Source organism: Leuciscus leuciscus (genome assembly GCF_965113295.1).
Source record: "Leuciscus leuciscus genome assembly, chromosome: 5".
Classification (NCBI taxonomy): Eukaryota; Metazoa; Chordata; class Actinopteri; order Cypriniformes; family Leuciscidae; genus Leuciscus; species Leuciscus leuciscus.
The window spans coordinates 1,480,278-1,503,937 of NC_138729.1; the positions used below are offsets into that span (position 1 = coordinate 1,480,278).

The following is a 23,660-nucleotide window of genomic DNA, read 5'->3' on the forward strand; positions in this document are numbered from 1 at the left end:
CAACAGAGGTTGTACTTTCTAAGACAACTAAGGAAGTTTAACCTGTCAAAGGAGCTGTTGATCACATTCTATTCAGCCATCATTCAGTCTGTCATCTGTACCTCCATCACTGTCTGGTTTGGGTCAGCCACCAGACGGGACAGGGCCAGACTGCAACGGACAATAAGGGCTGCGGAGAGGATCATTGGAGCTGACCCTCCCTCCATCCAGGACCTGCACCGGTCCAGGTTCAGGTAAAGGGTGGTAAAAATTAATGCAGAGCCCTCTCATCCTGGTCACAAACTTTTCAACCTCCTCCCCTCTGGCAGACGATACAAGGCACTGTATTCCAAAACCAGCCGATACAAAGTCAGCTTCTATCCCCAAGCAGTTACTTTGTTGAATACTTAGAAACTGCCGTTACCCTTATACTGGACATAGTCAACCAATATGACTATTCATCTATCTCATGCAAACTTCAATTCTCTATTGAATGCACTAATTAAATAATATATTATCATTGTACGGACCTGCACTGCTCTATTTTATTTTATTTAAAAATTCTAAGACAATACTGATATTGCACTATCCCCCCTCCTGCACTTTGTAATTTCCACTGTATTGTTTGAGTATATATATAACAGTATTCTGTTTTAACATACATTTCCTACTTTGTGTTTATATGTCAAGTGAGTGTTGTAGCCTGTTGCAGTTAATGAGTGTTGTAATTTGAGAGCCTTGTTGTTACCAAGTCAAATTCCTAGTTTGTCTCTGCAAACATGGCCAATAAAGTTGATTCTGATTCTAATGAATATCTGTTATAAGAAGTGATGTCAAGCATGAAATTCACGTGTAATTGAACACTGACTGAGAATTAATGAGTCACAGTTGAGTTACCAAAAGAAGAGGAGAGGAATCTATAGCAGAACTTCTTTTACTAAACACAAAACAATGAAGCAACTCTACACTGGAGAACACATTGTGCAATGCAAGACAAAGAACTGAATAAACTGAGTGCTATACACAGGCAAACAAAGGGAGCTAAATGAAACACAGGTGAACTTAATTAGTGACTAACAGACTATCATGGTTAACTTGTAGCTCCTAAAAGAGCAGCCAAAAGTGTGATTGCAAAGGAACATTCTCTCAGCCCCAGTTCAGGACTGCACACGGATCGAGGACAACTTGTGTCAGCTGTACGGTAACGTACCTTTGCTGTTTTAAGCTTGTTCTTTTTTTTATCCATTCTTGCAAAACTGACTTGATTTAGTACAACTAAAAAAAGTTAGTTTAAGCAAAAGTATAGATATTGTCTTTTATTTTACCTGTCCTTGTGAAAAAGTACACTTTAGCATGCTTTAAAAAGAAGATTGCATATTGAAAATAAACCTAAAAAAAAAAAAACTAAAGTGCAGGAATATAATGTTTTCATACTTGATTTGCATGTATATGAAGATTTTAAGTGTATATTAAACAGTCCTTTGTTTGACTGAAGTACATCTTTATTTTTAATCCATTTCATAATTACTTTGAAATATGGTTAAAGTGCACTGCTGAATGTAGGCCTACTGATGTTTACTGTGCAGTTATGGTCAACTAAAATATATTTTAATATAATTTCTATTTAAACTTATATAATGCATTTAAAAATATACATGCAATGAAACATGAAGTTGCAATTTTGTAACTTTAAGAAAATATTAACTTTTATATTTAATATTGAATAACATGTAGGCTACAACAGATCAAATTAAGTGTACTACTTTAAAGCACAACAAACATATTTTTAAAACATAATGTACTTTAAAGTAAAACTCTTCGTTTGACATTACTTTTTTTTTTAAAAGTGTACATATACTTAATGTCAGTCCTGCCAGCAGAAGCGCTATGATGGCCACCAGAGGGCACTTCTCCCGAGACCTTTTCCTTTTCCATAAACCTTTGCCTGGACTCATTTTAGTGTGATTACATCCACCTGTATGTCATTGGTTTGTTAATGTTTGTGTATATATAAGCCCTCTGGTGGCTATCATAGGCACTTTGGCTGGCAGGTGTGACGCTTATGAACGTGTACATTTAAGTGGCTTTTTATAATTCATCAGTGTTATTATCTGCAAGTGGACCTACAGGTTTTTATTTTATTTTATTATTGTACTTTCAAGATACTACAGGTACACATCCAATGCCAATAAGTGCACTTTTGTTTTTCACAAGGGTACATAGCAATTAAAAAATTATACAGTTTTCCAGACAGCAACATGGTGTCGGCCCACATCTGGTACACATGGATTGCACACGGCCCAGATGTGGGCCGGATCTGGGCCGACACTATGTTGCTGTCTGGGTTCTTGTATGGTTTTCTGTTGCGAACTAATCTGTGGTGCGTTTCCAAAAAGCATCGTTAGCCAACTATGTTCGCAATTTCCGTCGTTATCAGCATAGTTCAACGAGTCAGTGTTTCCCGAAACCATCGTTCTAACGAACATTCGCAAACAGCATCGCAGAGTTGTGTAGTTGGAACGACAGCTCTCGACCTGTGGTTAGAAGCATAGTTTCTAGTTTGCATGACTTGTGGACTTAAAGGTGCAATGTGTGATATTTCTGAGGATCTATTGACAGAAATGCAATATAAGATCCATAACTATGTTTTCAGTGGTGTATAAAGACCTCACTTAATGAACCGATATGTTTTTATTACCTTAGAATGAGTCATTTATATCTACATAACCGCGGCCACCCCCTTCTATGAAGGTGGACATACTGTGACGTCATGTTTCTACCGTAGCCGACAGCGAACAGACCGCGCTACAGAGCGCGTTTCGTCACTAACTTGAATGAGAAGCAGCAGAAAAAGATGCTGCAGAATACTCAGGTTGTCCCTGACGCGGCAAACGTGGAGAAAAACATGCTGTCTGAACGACGCCTCGGACATCGCAACGTTAGCTATTTCCCCTTACCTAAGTTAGCTGCTTTGATGCTCTTATCTTATACTAACTAGCATAGAAACAAGCTATGGTAAAGTCAGTGAATAAAAGACTAACACAATGATAAACAAGTAAAAATATCAATCGCAATAACATGTGGTTTTACTGAATAATTAAGTAAATATAATTTAATATAAAATATAATATAGAGAAACCTCATTGCTTGACTTGCTACTCTCTGCTGACTCAGACGACGACATCTTCCGATCCCTACGTCTCATTCGAGTTTGCAATTTGAAGGAAAGGCCGCGAGTTATTGACCGGTTGCAATTGGCAAATCTCACCACTAGATGCCGCTAAAAATCACACACTGCACCTTTAATAAATCCTTATCTTGAGCAAAATAAGCAAGCTGACATTCAGTACAACCTGTATCTTTTATTAGAATACATGCACATCTTTTAGTTTGTCAAGAGATTTTAAAGCACCGTTTCTGAAGAGTGCGCATGTGTGAACGAGCTCTACTATGTAAGAATGAGCCTATGATTGAATCTGGAAATAAAGCAAAATAACTGAGAAAAATGAGAAATAGTCCTCAGATGTCATGTCTGTAATTTATAGCAAAACATCTAGCGTTAATTCGATCTCAAACAGATTCATTAATTCGATCTCAAACAGATTCATTAAAATAAGTTATTACTCCAACACGTGTGACGTCATAAACCAACGTGGTTGAACGACCACTTTGCGACTACGGTTTCGGGAAACAGTCGTGACTCGCTGGTTGATTTCTTCGACGCATCGTACTATGGTAGTTAAGCAGCGAGTTGCGTCGTTGTTCTGGAAACGCACCCCTGGTTGTGCTATTTTACCTAATGCAACTTCCATTCTCAAAGCTTTTACTTTTTATTTTATTTATTTTTTTTATCAAAAATATTACATTCAAACGGCATGATTTCACTGATTTCCCTCTTCATTGTAGGCTTTAAAGATCAACATGGAGAAAATCATCCTAATATTCCCTCTGATATTGCTGGTGCTGCATATACAAGGAGCAGAGTTCTCCCAAAATCCAGTTTGTTTGCCTGAAGCTCCACAGCCGGAAGTCGAGGAGTTCGACAACACAATCTATGCCACTTGTGAAGTAACTCCCAGCCCCAATTTGCCACCTTGCCAGCCAAAGATCTTTGGGCAAATCCTCTTCAAGCAGGTCTTCCCCAATGGAGACTTAGAAGTGAAAATCAACCTCCGTGGTTTGCCTGCCGTCGATCGTCAAGAGCGTGCCATGCACATCCATCAGTATGGAGACCTCAGTCAAGGCAGCATCACTGTTGGTCCTCATTATAATCCAAACGGCGTTGACCACCCTCATCATCCTGGAGACCTGGGCAACTTTGCTTCCGAGCAAGGAGTTATAAAGCAGTTCCTGACGCTTCCAGACGCCAAGCTCTTTGGGCCTTATTCCATTCTGGGACGTTCGGTGGTGGTTCATGAGAAGGAGGATGATCTGGGAATGGGTTCAGATGAGGAGAGTAAAGTCAGTGGGAATGCTGGACAGAGAATTGCTTGCGGTGTGATTGGTATTACTACTCCAAGTCTGTGGCAGAAGACTGAACCGCTCCCCAAGAAAAGATGTGGAGGAAGGCACTGAGAGTCAAAGCTGAGGGAGTCGGATATGGTGGAAGGGCAGATTCAAATAGGATAATCATGATTTTCCTTGTGTGTTCTTTGTATGTGTCCTACATTAAAGTATATTTCATAACCTGAACATTCCCATGTTTTTTTTTTCTTGGTCTTTTCAGAGGCTTTTTGGCCATGGCTTCCAATAGTAAATGCACCCTTAAAAATAAATGTAGGGTGAATGCAGGTAAAGTGGGCCGTTTAGTTTGATTTACTGTGCTCAATGGGTTAACGCTTTAAGAGCATGACAATGGCCTTTAAAGATGCACTATTTCTTTAAATGATTAAATGGTTTTGGTTGATGCAATATGACACTGGAGGGTGTGCCTACATCTCAAGGGAGGACACCCTTATTGTTAAAGGTAGAAACCCCTCTAAGATAAGATTTTATTTTCTAAATTATAAGGTTTCTCACACATATTGTGACTGTTCCTGGTTTGTTACTAAAGTTAACAGGGAATCAAATGCAAAGAATTGAATGTGTTGCTTTTCTTGTAAGGAGTTTATATATTGCTGACCCACTTTGGCTGAATGTCTTAAAGTGGGCCAGTAGGATTTATGTAGAGTGGGTGACCTGAAGTAATTATTTTTTCAAATGCATTAAATAAATAGAGCAAAATGTAGATTCAGAATGTAACGCTTTAAAATATAGACACCATTTTAAGTTCATTTAAAGTGTTTAGAGAAAATGGAGACAAATGTTTTACAATATGGTTACGATTTTAAATGTTCATCTTATTGAATTTGTCTTAGCAGTACTTGTTTGCATGTGCAACCATATATATTTGCACATTTATGAAAATGGCATATATGCAAAAATATTTTTCTTATACATTTGAACATGGATTTGTTTTTGTTTTTTGAAATAATATATTGAGTGAGTCTGGGAAATTATATATATCTCCATTATCATATTAACTGAATATGAATTATTCAATAGGGTTTATTTACATATATAAATAAAAACTATTTTGTTCAATCTCTACACATATAATTCACATTTGTATATATTTGTGTAGCACTTTTCACGAAACATATAATTTCAAAGCAGTCCGCAACAAAGGACCTCGGTGTTTGTATATAGTTGAACTGTGTATTGTTGGCAAATGTAAAGTTTCTTTCACACCAAAATTTAAATGAATAAAAGCCTCAGGCTGAAGCAAATGCAAATTTATGCCTGTTAGATTAGAGAGCGCAGTGAAAGAAAAACCCTTTCAGCTGAGGAGAAAGTTCAACACTCTTAGTTCAGCAATAAGAAAATAAAGAATTAAACAAATGTGATGTTTATCTAAAGTCCTTTTTCCTTATTAGTATGGTTGAAGTGGATCATCGAAGGTCAGCAGCAAATACATGTCTTAAAGTGTGATTAAACACAAAGTACATTTGTGTAATTTAATATATTTAAATATTGCATTATATTTAATTTACTTTGAGTAATACTGGTGAGATGAGTAAGTGCCTGCTCACATTTCTTCTAAAACTAACGCGTTACTTTACTAGCTACTTGTAAAAAGTCATCTGATTATGTAATGCGTTGTAATGCGTAACATTACGCCCAACACACTGCGGTGCAATGTTGTGAAATATACACTTATTTAAAACAGGCATCTTGTCTCATACAATGTGTGCAAGCAGCAAGTTAATCCAGAATTACAGACATAAATAAATGAAGAGCTCATGAGGCTGATGTGACACATCATTACTGTACTTTAGTAACAAACTGATATAAATATGCAAATAAATATGCTCATAGCAACATGTTTCAATGCACATAATATGCACACATCAGCAGCTTGTTTTCATGTAAATTCAACACATAACCTCACAACCAACAAGATTAAGCATAAAACAGCTGCAGAAATAGTCTAATGGCTGTTATTTAATAATGTTACACATTTTTTTCCATACACAGAACGCCGAGACCTGCATTATTACAGTGGTTCAGTGCATCTGATCAGTGAAATACTCCAATAACAGCAACTCATTGGCTGACGGTGAACACAGGATCATCCGCAGATTCTGTGTTTTTCGAGCAGCACGACGGGACATTGTGAAGCTTCTCCCGCGCCAGATACAGAACCGGCTGGATGCTGCAACTCACGTTCACGAAGCCAAAGGCGATGTAGTGGATGTAACAGTGGAAGACCTCCGAGGAGAAATACTCTTGAAATGGGAAGAGAGCCACCGGCGGGAAGTAGTTAAACACAATGATGGCCAAGATGATGATGACTGTTTTAAAGGCCTTTTTCTTGATGGGATGCCTCTCATCTCGGCCTGGAGCTGACTGTCTCAGGGCCCAGAGAATAGAGATGTTACAGAACAGCATGAACGCAAACGTCGCCACAATCATGACGGTGAAGGCTTTCTCAAAGTGAGGGATGTTTCCTGCACACTTTGCTGCGGCGTAGACTAAGATGACGAGCCACACGGCGCCGGCGCATACCGAGCGATGTCGCTTGTCTTTCAGTTTGGTAAAGGTGATGGGATGGCAGACGGCCATGTATCGGTCCAGACAGATGCAGGACAAGAAGAGCGGCGACGAGTCTTTGACGCCGTAGAAGAAGCGCAGGACGTACAAGGTGCTGCTAGAGGTCAGATACACGATGTTGGCCAGTTCCAGCGGAGGAACGAGGCAGAAACAAGTGTCCAGCAGGGCCAGCTGGATGATGAAGATGTCTGAGGTGGACGAGTCTCCCTTATTCTTACGGATGAGCCACAGAACCATGATGTTGGCCGGGAGGCCCAGGAACATGTTGATGAACTGCAGCACGAGGTAGAAGATGATGACGGTGGGCATCTGTGCACATCTAGCGTAGACGGTCTGCTCGACCGGAGAGGCGTTCAGCGGCCGGTGACTGATGAGCAGAGAGGAGTTGATGTATCTGAACAGCTCTGTGATTTCCATCGTCCTCTATGTGTGCTTGGACCAACCCCTGAAACACACAAACAGTGATCAATCAAACTCTTGCTTTGTGCTTTTCTGCTCCTCATTCAAACGGCACTGAAACAGCTTTGACTTTCCCAGACAGCAACATAGTGTCGGCCCAGATCCGGCCCACATCTGGGCCGTGTGGAATCCATGTGTACCAGATGTGGGCCGGATCTGGGCGCACACTACACCATATTGCCAAAAGTTTTGGGACTCCTGCCTTTACATGCACATGAGCTTTAATGACATCCCATTCTTAATCTGTAGGGTTTAATATGGAGTTTGGCCACCTTTTGCAGCTATAACAGCTTCAACTCTTCTGGGAAGGCTTTCCACAAGGTTTAGGAATGTGTTTTTACCATTCTTCTAGAAGCGCATTTGTGAGGTCAGGCACTGATGTTGGACGAGAAGCTCACAGTCTCCGCTCTAACTCATCTCTAAGCTGTTCTATCGGGTTGAGGTCAGGACTCTGTGCAGGCCAGTCCAGTTCCTGCACACCAAAGTCCTCATCCATGTCTTTATAGACCTTGCTTTGTGCACCGGTGTGCAGTCATGTTGGAACAGGAACATCCCCAAACTGTTCCGACAAAGTTGGGAGCCTGAAATTGACTGAAATGTCTTGGTATACTGAAGCATTAAGAGCTCCTTTCACTGGAACTAAGGGGCCAACCACTGAAAAACAACCCCACACCATGATCCCCCCTCCACCAAACTTTACACTTGGCACAATGCAGTCAGGCAAGTACCGTTCTCCTGGCAACCGCCAAACCCAGACTCGTCCATCGGATTGTCAGACAGAGAAGCATGATTTGTCACTCCAGAGAACACGTCTCCACTCCACTCTAGAGTCCAGTGCGTCCCACGCTTTACACCACTGCATACCACGCTTTACACCACTGCATCCCACGCTTTACACCACTGCTTCCCATGCATTACACCACCGCATCCCATGCTTTACACCACTGCATCCCATGCTTTACACCACTGCTTCCCATGCTTTACACCACTGCATCCCACTCTTTACACCACTGCATCCCACTCTTTACATCACTGCATCCCATGCTTTACACCACTGCTTCTCACGCTTTACACCACTGCATCCCATGCTTTACACCACTGCGTCCCATGCTTTACACCACTGCATCCCACTCTTTACACCACTGCATCCCACTCTTTACATCACTGCATCCCATGCTTTACACCACTGCATCCCACGCTTCACACCCCTGCATCTCACGCTTTACACCACTGCATGCCACTCTTTATACCACTGCATCCCTCTCTTTACACCACTGCATCACATGCTTTACACCACTGCATCCCACTCTTTACACCACTGCATCCCACTCTTTACATCACTGCATCCCATGCTTTACACCACTGCATCCCACGCTTCACACCCCTGCATCTCACGCTTTACACCACTGCATGCCACTCTTTATACCACTGCATCCCTCTCTTTACACCACTGCATCCCATGCTTTACACCACTGCATCCCACTCTTTACATCACTGCATCCCACGCTTTACACCACTGCATCCCACGCTTTGCATTGCACTTGGTGATGTAAGGCTTGGATGCAGCTGCTCTGCCATGGAAACCTATTCCATGAAGCTCTACGCACTGTTCTTGAGCTAATCTAAAGGCCAGATGAAGTTTGGAGGTCTGTAGCTATTGACTGCAGAAAGATAGCAACTTCTGTGCACTGTGCGGGTCAGCGTGCACTGACCCCGCTCTGTGATTTTACAAGCCTACCACTTCGTGGATGAGTTGCGGTTGCATTCAGTCCAATTTGAGAAAAATACATTTGTTTGAAATATCTTCTATACAGTGACTTTTTAGCAATATTTGAACAGTACAATAATTATGATGGACAAAATATAACCATACAACAAGATAAACAAGTAGCCTTATGGCAACTATGTGACATGCAGCCAGGATCTATATATGTACATAGATTGTGATAGTTTTGAGATTCGCCAAGATTCGAACAAGTCATGATCATAACACTTTATACAAAACAGCTTCACAGAGGAAAGCAGCGACAGTGTCAAAAGCTTCTTCAAGTTCAGAAATCTGTCATTTCAAATATCTTTATGATTTCAGTTTCAACCATAAAGCAGCTCTACAGAAGAATTATTCAGTGACCTTAGTTGGTAGTTTCAATACAGCTTAACCAATAAGTCTCACTGAATATGAATTGTCTTAAACCAGCTGTTGCATTTATGAAGTTCCCATCAGTAGAGAAACCTTCCAGAAGTGTCATTATTATATCATCATCATCTCTTACCTGTCTGAAGTTCTTCCGATCTTCTGCCGCAGTGTGAAGTTCATTGAGGGACTGACAGCTCATTTTAAGCAGAAGACACTGACGAAGTGAAACGGTCCATAGATTAAACCAATATGGAAATGTGTCCTGTGAACGGTTCTCTTACATAAGAACTATTTGCATATCTTTGAGTTTATGGACCAGATAACATGCTAACGTATTAACAGGCTTTGTGAAGAACACGTTTATGGATGGTGGGATTGGTTCAGAAGATGTGTAGAAGCAAGTCCTCATCATTAACACTGATTGGCAATGATGCAACTCGCCATTGGCTCCTAATGCAACCGTACATTAATATACTTTTGAAGTTGACTATAACAAAGTCTCATTTGTTACATGAAGATGACATGGAGGTTCATCTGGATGGAAGAATAAGACAAAAAGGCGACTGTGTGTTTGTCAAATAGCTATTTCCATATTTCTGTTTCCATTTTCATATGAGGCTATTTCCAAATAGAGGACACGTTTCCATGTTTACATTTACATTTACATTTAGTCATTTAGCAGACGCCTTTCTCCAAAGCGACTTACAAATTAGGACAAAATTCAGCGAGTCATCATAAAGAGGCAAAAGCAACAACAACGCAAGAAGTGCTCAAAGTACGAAGTTCAGGTATTATTCAGAGTAGCATAAGCCTGATAAGTGATGTTACAAAGGGAAAGGAAAACATTTTTTTTTTTTTTTTTTTCTATAAGGTTAAGTGCTCACGGAAGAGATTGGTTTTCAGCTGTCTTTTGAATGTTGTCAGGGATTCTGCATTCCGGATGAGGGTGGGGAGAGCGTTCCACCAGCATGGAACTGTGAATGAGAATGTTCTGGAAAGTGATTTTGTGGCTTTCTGTGATGGAACCACGAGACGTCGCTCGTTGACCGATCGTAGGTGTCTGGTAGGGATGTAGACTCGTAGGAGTGAGTGAAAGTAGGAGGGAGCTGAGCCTGTGATAGTTCTGTAAGCAAGCGTCAGTGCCTTGAACTTGATGCGAGCAGCGAGAGGTAGCCAGTGCAGAGAGATGAACAGAGGAGTGACCTGCATGCAAACCTGCATGATCGAGCTGTCTTTGAAATGTGATCTGTGAAGGTCAGCTGGTCATCAAACGTTACTCCAAGATTTCTGACCGATCTTGATGGGGTGATTAATGATGACTCTAGCTGGATGGTGAAGTCGTGCTGTAGAGACGGATTGGCAGGGAGGACGAGAAGCTCAGTCTTTGCCAGGTTGAGCTGCAGGTGATGTTCCTTCATCCATGTGGAGATGTCCGCCAGACAGCTTGAGACCCGTGCAGCTACTGTGGGATCATCTGGTTGAAAGGAGAGGAAGAGCTGCGTGTCATCAGCATAGCAGTGGTAGGAAAAACCGTGTGCCTGTATGATGTGTCCCAGTGATGTGGTGTAGATGGAGAAGAGGAGGGGACCAAGAACTGAACCCTGGGGAACCCCTGTGGTCAGCTGATGTGCTCTGGATACCTCACCTCTCCATGCGACCTTGAAGGACCTACCTGTGAGATAGGACTCAAACCAGTGGAGTGAAGTTCCTGTGATGCCCAGTGATGAGAGGGTGGACATAAGGATCTGATGATTCACCGTGTCGAAGGCAGCAGACAGATCCAGGAGAATGAGGACTGAAGATTTGGAAGCAGCTTTTGCGATCCGTAGGGCTTCTGTGACTGACAGTAATGCAGTCTCAGTTGAATGTCCTTTCTTGAAGCCAGATTGGTTGACATCCAGCTGGTTGTTTAGAGACAAGAAGGATGTTAGTTGGTTGAAGACAGCTCTTTCAAGTGTCTTCGCAATGAATGGTAGGAGAGAGATAGGTCTGTAATTGTCTACAAATGATGTGTTTAGCGTTAGTTTTTTGAGCAGTGGAGTAACCCGAGCCTGCTTGAATGCTGTAGGGAAGGTGCCAGTATGGAGGGATGAGTTGATGATGTGTGTGAGTGATGGTAGAAGTGTGGGAGAGATGGCTTGTAGAAGGTGTGAGGGGATGGGGTCAAGCGGGCAGGTGGTAGGGTGACTGGAGAGGAGAAGTGTAGATACTTCTTCCTCGGTTAGCGAAGAAAAGGAGGACAGAGGGATATTGGCTGTGGAAGGGGTCGGTCTGGGTTCCTGTGTGTGTGGAGCTGAGAATTGACTGCTGATAGCTGTTGTTTTCTTGGTGAAGAAGTGCGCAAAATCGTCAGCAGTTAAGGAGGAGGCGGGTGGTGGTGGAGGTGGACAGAGGAGAGAGTTGAATGTCTTGAAGAGTAGTCGTGTGTTGGTGGAGCTGTTGATCTTGTTGTGGAAGTATGAAGATTTTGCAGCATGAACATCAACAGAAAAGGAGGAGAGGAGAAATTGATACATACTCAGGTCAGATGCGTCTTTTGATTTGTGCCATTTCCTCTCCGCTGCCCTGAGTTCGGTCCGGTGTTCCCGAAGAACCTCAGATAACCAGGGGTTAGAGGGAGTAGCGCGTGCTGGCCTGGAGGAGAGGGGGCAGATAATGTCTAGAGAAGAGATTAGAGTGGAGCATAAGGTGTCCGTTGCGGTATTCACATCCAGAGATGAGAATTGTGAGGGTGGGGGAAGAGAGGATGACACGGCAGAGGAAAGATGGGAGGGGGAAAGTGAGCGCAGGTTTCGTCTGAAAGTGACTGGTGGTGGGGGTGGTGGTGCAGGGGTAGAGAGTTGTAGACTGAAAGTAATGAGGAAATGATCTGAAACGTGGAGAGGTGTCACCAGGATGTTTTCTGTGGTGCAGTTGCGTGTGTAAACCAGGTCCAGTTGGTTGCCTGATTTGTGAGTACCTGTGGTGATGAGTCGTTTGAGATCGAAAGAGGCTAGGAGTGAGGTGAAGTCTGTTGCATGTGGCTTTTCGAGATGAATGTTGAAGTCACCGAAGACTAGAAGTGGGGTGCCGTCCTCAGGGAAAGTGGACAGCAGCACATCCAGCTCATCTACAAAGTTACCCAGCTGACCTGGGGGGCGATAAATGACTACAATATGGATTTTAATGGGAGTTGTAAGTGTAATAGCATGATATTCAAATGAGTTGTTGTTGCATAGAGAAGAGAGCGTGGAGTATTTGCAATTGTTAGAAACGAGAAGCCCTGTACCCCCACCTCTCCCAGACTGGCGAGGGGAGTGGGAGAAGGAGAAATTGCTAGAGAGAGCAGCAGGGGTTGCTGAGTCTTCTGGACGAATCCAGGTCTCAGTCAGCCCCAAGATACTAAGAGTAGAATGAGATGCAAAGGCTGGAATGAAGTCAGCTTTATTGACTGCTGACTGACAATTCCATAGACCCACGGAAAGAGAGAGAGGAGTGTGTGAGGATGTGAGGATGGGACGCAGATTGGCAGTATTGCGCTGTCTATTGCGCGTGATGAAAGGACGTTGCCGAGAGATAACAGGAATGTATTGAAAGCACATGTTGATTAAGGTGAACATTAAGAGTAGAGTAGAGGGAAAAAGAAGGGAAGAGGAGATACTTAAGTGCCTTTCTGGTGTCCTTGCTCGGTGGAGTCGCACAGGTAGAGTCGCTGGTCTTTACCCGAGTCGGTCTTCACACGAGGAGGCTGAACACGAGAGCTGAGTGCTTCCGCTGACGCTTCCGCGGCAGCGTGCAAATTACACAGATATACAGATAATGCTCTCACCGCTTGAGTGAGTACAGCTGTTTCGTTCGGGCAATTAAGTCAATAACGGCAAAATGTGTCAAATCTAAAGTGCTAGGAGCAACGGCTTAAGTTACGTGCAAATTAGGTTGCTATAAACAGTTACATGTGTTTCGTTCGCGGCTATTTCTCTAAAGTGCCAATGCGTCTAACTGAAATACAGGATTATGTCAAATTAAAATTACAAAAGAACAAGAAAATCGAAGATGGCCTTACCTTGACTAAAATACAGCACTGAAATATCAGGAGAACAGGCTAGGAGTGAGGTGAAGTCTGTTGCATGTGGCTTTTCGAGATGAATGTTGAAGTCACCGAAGACTAGAAGTGGGGTGCCGTCCTCAGGGAAAGTGGACAGCAGCACATCCAGCTCATCTACAAAGTTACCCAGCTGACCTGGGGGGCGATAAATGACTACAATATGGATTTTAATGGGAGTTGTAAGTGTAATAGCATGATATTCAAATGAGTTGTTGTTGCATAGAGAAGAGAGCGTGGAGTATTTGCAATTGTTAGAAACGAGAAGCCCTGTACCCCCACCTCTCCCAGACTGGCGAGGGGAGTGGGAGAAGGAGAAATTGCTAGAGAGAGCAGCAGGGGTTGCTGAGTCTTCTGGACGAATCCAGGTCTCAGTCAGCCCCAAGATACTAAGAGTAGAATGAGATGCAAAGGCTGGAATGAAGTCAGCTTTATTGACTGCTGACTGACAATTCCATAGACCCACGGAAAGAGAGAGAGGAGTGTGTGAGGATGTGAGGATGGGACGCAGATTGGCAGTATTGCGCTGTCTATTGCGCGTGATGAAAGGACGTTGCCGAGAGATAACAGGAATGTATTGAAAGCACATGTTGATTAAGGTGAACATTAAGAGTAGAGTAGAGGGAAAAAGAAGGGAAGAGGAGATACTTAAGTGCCTTTCTGGTGTCCTTGCTCGGTGGAGTCGCACAGGTAGAGTCGCTGGTCTTTACCCGAGTCGGTCTTCACACGAGGAGGCTGAACACGAGAGCTGAGTGCTTCCGCTGACGCTTCCGCGGCAGCGTGCAAATTACACAGATATACAGATAATGCTCTCACCGCTTGAGTGAGTACAGCTGTTTCGTTCGGGCAATTAAGTCAATAACGGCAAAATGTGTCAAATCTAAAGTGCTAGGAGCAACGGCTTAAGTTACGTGCAAATTAGGTTGCTATAAACAGTTACATGTGTTTCGTTCGCGGCTATTTCTCTAAAGTGCCAATGCGTCTAACTGAAATACAGGATTATGTCAAATTAAAATTACAAAAGAACAAGAAAATCGAAGATGGCCTTACCTTGACTAAAATACAGCACTGAAATATCAGGAGAACAAGGTATTCTAGAGAAAACCACTTGCGAGCTGCGTGCCTCTAGTATGCTGCCCGCTGGTCCTATTGAAGTGATCTGAAAGCCCTTCTATTTATATCTATCAATTCTTACAGATGCTGTTTCGTTCGGGCAATTAAGTCAATAACGGCAAAATGTGTCAAATCTAAAGTGCTAGGAGCAACGGCTTAAGTTACGTGCAAATTAGGTTGCTATAAACAGTTACATGTGTTTCGTTCGCGGCTATTTCTCTAAAGTGCCAATGCGTCTAACTGAAATACAGGATTATGTCAAATTAAAATTACAAAAGAACAAGAAAATCGAAGATGGCCTTACCTTGACTAAAATACAGCACTGAAATATCAGGAGAACAAGGTATTCTAGAGAAAACCACTTGCGAGCTGCGTGCCTCTAGTATGCTGCCCGCTGGTCCGCTGGTCCGCTTGGTTTAGTCTCTGGAACGCTTCGCTTCGATTGGATCTTGAAGCTCCCGGCGGTGTTGAATCATGGGAGTAAAGGTGTCTGCTCATCTCCAATGAATGGGAATTTAATCCTTTACCATCCGTATGACAAATGCTATGCAATCGCGTGCAATTGCTATCACCAGCCCTATTAAAATCAATTTTGCACTTATCGTCCTCCAGGTCAGCTTGGGAATTTCTTGACGTTGGATATGTTACTCTCATCCTTCCCTGAGGATGGTACACCTCTGGTAGTTCTTGGAGACTTCAACATCCACCTAGATGGTACTAAAGCCTCAGGCTGCTGACATCAACACTCTGCTTGCCTCATTTGACCTCAAGCCAGTGTCTACTGTGGCTACTCACAAATCAGGTAACCAATTGGACCTTATTTACACACGCTACTGCTCCACTGGCCATACACTGATCACTCCACTGCACACCTCAGATCACATCCTAATTACTCTCAACCTCAACCTGGATCATGACCTAACACACACTCTTCCACAGGTCACCTTTCGGCTGAACCTATGTTCAGTCTTACCCTCCCGCCTATCCTCTTTGGTCTCATCTACACTTTCTCCCCCAATCAGCTCTCATCATTAGATACTAACAGTGCAACTGATGCCCTTTTCTCCACTCTAACATCTTGTTTAGACAACTTCTGCCCCCTTTCATCCAAGTCAGCCCATGGCACCCGAGCCCCCATTATGATACAACCCAGGCTTTAGGGAAGCAACATAAAGGACACAAAGACCAACGTCTGCCAATCAAACATAAAGTTTATTAAATTCTAAAAGGAAAAGGGGACTGTAGAGATGAAAACACTGCTATTGCAGTGTTGGCTGCAAGACCAGAGAGAGAGAGAGAATGAGCATGTGTCCTGAATATAAAATGGCTCCCTTCAGGTGACAGCAATTAACGGGTTAATTGCAGGTGAGCTACCAGGCAACTGCAACAAACACAGCTTAGAACACTTCCCACATAACAGACACGCATATCCTAACAGCAAAGTCTCCAAACTCATCTTTTCCAATCACCCTACTACCTGTCTGCTTGATCCTATCCCCGCTCAACTCCTTCAAGCCATTTCTTCCTCAGTTGTACCCGCACTAACTCACTCATATCATCAACACCTCTCTTCACACTGGTACCTTTCCCACAGCATTTAAGCAGGCTTGGGTAACCCCACTGCTTAAGAAACCCACTCTAAATCCAGCACTTCTAGAAAATTACAGACCGGTACCCCATCTTCCATTCATTGCTAAAACACTTGAGCGAGTCATTTTCAACCAAGTCTCTACCTTTCTCTCACAGAACAACCTCCTGGACAACAACCAGTCTGGTTTCAAATGCGTCACTCAACTGAGACTGCCCTGCTCTCGGTTATTGAAGCTCTGAGACTAGCAAGAGAAGCTTCCAAATCCTCAGTTCTCATCTTGCTGGATCTGTCTGCTGCGTTTGACACAGTTAACCAACAGATCCTCCTGTCAACCCTCAAGGCAAAGGGCATCTCAGGAATCGCACTCCAATAGTTCAAGTCTTCCCCCTCAGTAGGTCCTTCAGGGTGTCGTGGAGGGGTGAGGTGTCTAAGACCCAAAATCTAGATACTGGAGTGCCTCAGGGCTCAGTGCTGGGACCGCTTCTCTTCTTCATCTACAGGTCTTCACTAGGATATGTAATTCAGAAACATGGTTTATCCCATCACTGTTATAATCTATCTACTGGAGTGCCTCAGGGCTCAGTGCTGGGACCGCTTCTCATCTTTATCTACATGTCCTTACTAGGATCTGTCATTCAGAAACATGGCTTTTCCTACTACGCTGATGATACACAACTCTACCTCTCATTCCAACCAGAGGACCTGTCTGACAGATTTCTTGCTGGATGAAGGACCATCACCTTCAATAATAATCTGCCAAGTGTTGTCTTTGAAAAGAGAAAGTGAATAAATTGATTATAAATACAGCGTAAATATAATTTAGTATTATAAAAAATATAATTTAGTATTATAAAAGTATTATAAAATCCTCTAAAAATATAAAATGTTAAATAAAAAACATTATGGAACTAAAATATAGTACATTCATTTATAGAAAAAAGAAATAAAAATTCTGTCATTTTTGACCCACACACGAAGAGCACCAAAGGGTTAAATCGTTTAAAAATCATATTTCCAAAGCAACTTCCAGATGCTGAACAACTGCGAATGAGGGAAGGGAAAAGTAGAATTTCCATTTTGATTTCATGGTGACTTTAAGACATGTCCTGATTAATACACCAATTATCCTTGTGCTGCTGTATTTTGTATTGATGGTTCAGCTTGACTTTGAGAGAGAGAGAGAGAGAGAGAGAGAGAGAGAGAGAGATGCAGTGATGCTTGCACTCACACGCACACACGCACACACACTGAATTCTAAATTGTTCATAGAATTCTGAAATATTGATTAATTGTTCTACTTACCTTTTTTATGTATTTATGCATTTATTTTTTTATGTATGTATATGTATTATGATTGGAAATGCTTTGGCAATACATTGAAACAATTGTCATGCCAGTAAAGCCCATGTGAATTGAATTGAATTGAAAATTGAGAGAGAGAAAGAGAGAGCGAGAGAGAGAGAGAGAGAGAGAGAGAGAGAGAGAGAGAGAGAGAGAGTGTGTGTGAGAGAGAGAAAGAGAGAGAGTGAGAGAGATAGAGAGAGATAGAGTGTGTGTGTGAGAGAGAGAGAGATAATGTGTGTGAGAGAGAGAGAGAGAGAGAGAGAGAGAGAGAGAGAGAGAGAGAGGTCAGTGCTAATGAGGAGCATGTTAAAGTCCAGCTGTGTTAGACCCCTGTGTCACAGGTACGGCTCTATCCACCATTAGCCTTATTGGCCGCAGAGGTCAACAAGGGTCAAGTGCCGTGTCGATTGGTTGACCCAACCTATCGGCTGCTCCCGCGACTCCTTCAGCTGAGTTATGATCATGCCAGAAAATCATTTCACTTGTGGTGATTTACCGACATTGAGCCCCTGGAAACATTTGAAATGCATGCAGATTTATGTGGGTATTAATTCACAGTATTCAGATATAGTGAATATCGATACCTTTATCGGAACAATGAATATATTCATCACCTATTTACCGTCTTTCTGAAAGCTGCAGTCATCATTCACACGGCACTTCAGGCGAGTTACATTCAGAGTAACACATTTTGCATGCAAAAATATTGCAAATGCATTAAATAATAATTGTGTTTAGTGCAAAACGAAGCCGTCTTGGAAGTATCGCATGCACAGCACAGCAGTGTGCTCATAGAAAGTGCTGTGGTCATTCATTAATGTTAATGTCCAGAACCTAAATGTGTGGTGAACCACAGCTTGGCCTAAATAAAGTAAGATAAAAGCATCAGTTTCCACGCTGGTGCTCAGTGACTCGATCCATCACAGAGGCATGGGATCCATCTTTATCAGGGCCCATTAAAGTTACAGCGGGTACAAACGGATCCCAGCTTGCTTACCACTCTTCCTTTAACCTGTCCAAAACACATCTCCGATATCCCCGTGAAATAAATACCATGAGCTCAGAGGTCAGGGGTTAAGGAGTGCGAGGCGGTGACCTACCCCATTACATCAAGCTCTCGCCAGCCATTGGTTCAGGGCTTCGGTTACGATACTGCGACTGATCTGACAAAATCTCCAAACACAGCTTGGCCATGAACCAAAAGACACAATGCAGGGTGCAAATTGTGTCCCATTATCATTTTTATTTCATGCATTCAGCTCTGGCTTTTATTCAAAGCCACTCGCAGTGCATCAATCAGAGAGTGTGTTCATTCCCATCGAGAACAAGCATTAATGGCATCTAACGGATCTCATAGTTTATCTGGAAACACTTTACAAAAAGGTGCCATTAAGCCTCCATTAATGCATTAACTAACAATGTTACAGTGTCACTGTTACACGTTAAATGTAGTTACTATAATAACTATAAATTATGCATAATTACATACAACTAACCCTAATCCTAAACCTACAGTAAGTACATGTAGTTAATACTCAGTACTTACATGTATAATTATAGTGTAACAAAGACACCTTAAAGCGTAACCCAGTGAGCAATGCACTTGTAACAGTGTTTATTAATCTTTGTTAATGTTGGCTAATGAAAATACAGCAGTTCATTGTTGGTTCATGTTCGCTCAGGCCCATTAGATAATATTAACAACTTTTGATTTTATTCATAAATGATTAATCAAATCTTAGTTAACATTAAGGTTTTTTGGAAATATATAATGCATTATAAAAATATTTTAATGCATTAATTAATGATGATCTAATGAATAATTGTAACCACAATTATAATGCATTATAATACGTATCTATGCATTGCAACGCCTTTAGAACGTATAATGCATTATAACACGACACGCAACACATTTCAGAGGCAACAAGGAATCTGCAAATATTATAATGCATTTTACAATTATTTATGAAAAGATATAATGCATTAAAATGTACATTATGAATACCTTTATAATGCATCATACATAGAGGCTTTATGTAAAGTGTTACCATATTGGTCATCATCCATAGTTCATGTGAACTAATGTGGTAAACTGTTACTGCTTATCCAATATCCAATATTATTCCAATAAAAATGTTCTTTAAAAAAAAAAAGAGACATTTAGGTTATTATGACTGCAGCACGCCGAGCTCAGAGATGAGGAAGAGATGGATCCAAACACAGAAGTAATATCAAAGTAAAAAGTAATATCAAAATACTCAGGGAGACTGACCTGAGACCAGCAACATACAGCGACAGAAGGACCATGAACACTGGAAACACTGGGGTATAAATACACAGGACAACAAGGAACAGGTGAGAGTAATCAATCACATGGAAACAACCAGGAACTAAACACAGGAAGTGAACGGGAAACTACAAACTGACTACAAAAGGGTGCTGGAAACAGGAAACAAGAAAAGAACCGGGCAGAGTACAACCTAAAAGTCCCAAAACACGAGTTACACAATGCCTTCGCACCAGGGCCCTGATCAGGTTTCTTCAGTGATAATGACCGGCTGATTGTTACTTTTATGGGAATTATGGTTTCTTCAACATTCAGCCGGCACTGAGAGAAAGATTTATTTAGGCTACATCTGCAGTCGTTTCTCAGTGTGGCATATTCATGTCTTCTATTTTTTTATTGTTCCTTGCTAGAAAATAACAATCAGTGATAGTTTTAAAATGCATTCAGACCAGGTTTATTATCGTTAAATGACATCATTTTTATCTTTTTTTATTTTCTTGCACATTACGAGTTAGTGTCGTCATGCAGAGCAGAAGAAAGCAGCAGTCTCTCTCTCTCTCTCTCTCTGTAGACTGTAACCGCTTCTGATTGATCACCTTCCACTGAAATATTTCTCCCTTCCCTGGCAGGAGATTACAGACGGCAATTTGTGTTTATGGGATTCCCGAAATTCACTTAACAACTGCCCCGCTATTAAAAGGTCAAGCAGGGAGGAGGTAGAAACATCCCAACGTCATTCCTCATCTCCGTTCCTGATCAGAAAACAACAAACACATGAAATCCATGATTGTAAAACTTTATTACTGTGATCAAACCTCTAGGACTAAGTATTAAAGTCACCATGAAATCAAAATCGGTACTTCTTGTTTTTTTGTAATGCAATATTTAACGGTGCACATCATTATTGTTTTAATAATCTTGAATCAGAATAAGTTCCTCTTGCAGCATCTCTTCTCTTCTCTGATGACAAGGGCGGGGCTATAACCTGTCACTCACACGAGATCAGCCAATAGCAAACCACAACCATCCAATCAATCCCCCACAGCCACAATCAAGCCCCACCCACATTTGTTCTTGTTCCAGAAGCGTTTCACTCGGATATACGACACAATAGAGAAGAAAAGACTTTGGTTTCATGACGACTTTAAAGTGTTTTTACCTATTACACCATAAAATAGATGATAAAATCCCATAAAATCTTTTCATCAAATATAAAAGTCTAGTCTGCATTCTCACAGACACAGTAAATCCATCAAAACCCGTGAATAGGTTAATAAACCTGATCATGTTTATATAAAACAGTTGGCTGTAAGGACTACTTGATATTTGTACTACATCTCTTTTTAGCCGTTTCCTCTCCGGTTTCAGCTTGAGTGTCTCTGGGTTTTGGTGGTTTGAGGTTTCATTCATTCGTACATTATTAACAGCGTCGCACCATTATCTCCCCGCAAGCTCCTCTTACACCAAACACATCGCGTGGAAAAGCCCAAGCGTTTGTGCGAGAGCCTGGGAAGACGGACAGGTGTGGGATCAAATATTTATCGTTAGGCGGTAAAAGAGCGACACACACATGCAAAAAATTAGAGAAATCATCATCCGATGGAAGCAGCACAAATGCAATTATTATTGATTTATGTCAAATAGCGATGTCATCTTGTGCACACAAAAAAAAAAAAAAAATTATGTGCATTAATTTTAATTTAGTTTTTAATGTAAAACGTCAGGGTTATTCGCACCGTTCTGTTATCTTAGTGGCAGTTTAACTAGCAGGGTAGTTTTGTCCGAGTCAGGTAGTGACAAAGCGTGTTTTGCTGCTCTTGAATTATCCAGGCCACGGGCAGATGGGACTCCGCTGAAACGTGAGAGTGACACCTGACCCCACGACGACCTGCGGATCACCTGCCCAGGTGTGGCCGTGGAGATTCTCAGCTGACCTTTGACCCCGGCGTCTCCACCCGCGAGGTTAAACGCGCTCTTCCACCTGCTCAAACTCGACCCACAGTCGATTACAAGTGCGATATCACTGCTAGAAAAATGAATGAGTAATAGGAACAGAATGGTTTTGGGGATGCAGTGACGCGCTCCGGTCCAATAGTGTGTAATGTTACAGGTGTGCTGTGTGCGGTTACGCTCTGGAAATATCGTAAAAAAAATAGGTCTGAGGCAAGGGTAAACATGCACAGATACACACAGATGAAGGGCATTTGAAAATAAAAGCATGACGGGGAAACATTTTTGGTCTAGGTTTTTCTCTCATTTTCAGATTTTAAAATATCAAAATTAATTTGCAATATATGCTCACTGGAATGTTTGGGAAAATCCCCCAAAACACACCGACTACACAAACTTTTATTCCTTTACACATGCAGATTATGACTACAGGGGCAGATTATTATGATATACTGATCTACTATTCAAGCTTCTTCTTCATAATCATCATCTTCTTCTTCTTCTTCTTCTGCTGAGACTAAATTTAAACAGTCTCTCCTCCTCCAAACTCAACCTTCAGACTGTTGCTAGACTTACAGAATTCCCTTATCACACATCCGAACATTCCCAAACTCATTGAGGGGTTAGTTAGGGTCAGGGTAGAAGTGGTTGTTGAGCTGCAGGTTTAGGCTCGCATAAGTGACTTGCCTGCAAAAATGCTTTTCTTACTTAGTATTTTTGTCTTGTTTCCAGTCCAAATATAAAAAATATTCTTAAATCAAGATGCATTTACTAGATGAGTAAAATGCCATATGATATGTCTTGTCAAAATTAAGTGATTTGTTGCTTTAAAAAAAGCAACATTATCTGCCAATGTGGTAAGAAAATTATTCTTAATTCAAACAGAAACAATATTTTTTTTCTTACCCCATTGGCAGATAATTTTGCTTGTTTTAATCAAAAACTCACTTAATTTTGATTTATTTTCCCAGAAAACAAGACATAATATCGTATGGCATTTTACTACTTTAGTAAATGCATTTTAATTCAAGAATTTTTTTAAGAAAATACCAAGTAAGAAAAGCATTTTTTTTGCAGTGTGCATTTATTTTAATTTAATTAAGAAGAATTCAATTATTTATTTTATTTATTTAATTATTCAACCCGACAGTTCCAAATATTTAATATGTTGCTTAAAAATAAATATATTGTGTTCAGTGGAAAAACTAGTTGTTTTTTACCCAGACATTTAAAATAACAAATTTAAGACCTGTAATCGCGAGCCCGTGAAACCGTGATACTTTTGCTTAAGGTTCTCACCGTCAAAATCTCAACGAATACCAAAATAAACAGTGAATTATAGCCTGCTGCGTCTGTTAACCCTGAGCATTAGCATCACCTTACAGTTTGATCCATTCCTGAAGAAGAGAAGCCCTGAAATGTATGAGCTGTCAGGAAGAGTGTGTGGTCCTGCCGGTAAGCGTTCGCTCAGAGTCCTGCCAAGCGCCTGCCAATCTGAGCGTATGTTAGGATCCTGTAAATGTTCCTTCTGTTCTGACGTGTGACGCTTTAAAAGGCCATTTTACAAACGTAAAAAAATGCTGTCTACAATCACCAGAGTTCTTCTTATATGTTCTGTGCAGAT

At 41.5% G+C, this 23,660-nt stretch overlaps 3 protein-coding genes across 3 annotated transcripts; 1 reads left to right on the forward strand and 2 right to left on the reverse strand.

The window, feature by feature from the left end:
- Positions 1 to 1,073: 1,073 nt before the first annotated feature.
- LOC309500103 (uncharacterized protein) lies at positions 1,074 to 4,671 on the forward strand. The gene is made up of 2 exons (XM_082171664.1): positions 1,074 to 1,175; positions 3,886 to 4,671. Exon 2 carries the CDS (start codon positions 3,901 to 3,903, stop codon positions 4,552 to 4,554), a length of 654 nt encoding a protein of 217 aa, XP_082027790.1. The 5' UTR covers positions 1,074 to 1,175; positions 3,886 to 3,900; the 3' UTR covers positions 4,555 to 4,671.
- Positions 4,672 to 6,139: 1,468 nt separating this feature from the next.
- Positions 6,140 to 9,895, reverse strand: LOC309499280 (uracil nucleotide/cysteinyl leukotriene receptor-like). Its single transcript, XM_082170429.1, has 2 exons — positions 9,804 to 9,895; positions 6,140 to 7,516 (listed from the first exon to the last, which is right to left on the reverse strand). The coding sequence occupies exon 2, from the start codon at positions 7,486 to 7,488 to the stop codon at positions 6,565 to 6,567; it is 924 nt and encodes a 307-aa protein (XP_082026555.1). The 5' UTR covers positions 7,489 to 7,516; positions 9,804 to 9,895; the 3' UTR covers positions 6,140 to 6,564.
- Positions 9,896 to 10,882: 987 nt separating this feature from the next.
- On the reverse strand, positions 10,883 to 13,258 carry LOC309498762 (uncharacterized protein). The gene is made up of 2 exons (XM_082169663.1): positions 12,186 to 13,258; positions 10,883 to 11,568 (listed from the first exon to the last, which is right to left on the reverse strand). Exons 1-2 carry the CDS (start codon positions 13,246 to 13,248, stop codon positions 11,525 to 11,527), a joined length of 1,107 nt encoding a protein of 368 aa, XP_082025789.1. The 5' UTR covers positions 13,249 to 13,258; the 3' UTR covers positions 10,883 to 11,524.
- Positions 13,259 to 23,660: the final 10,402 nt, after the last annotated feature.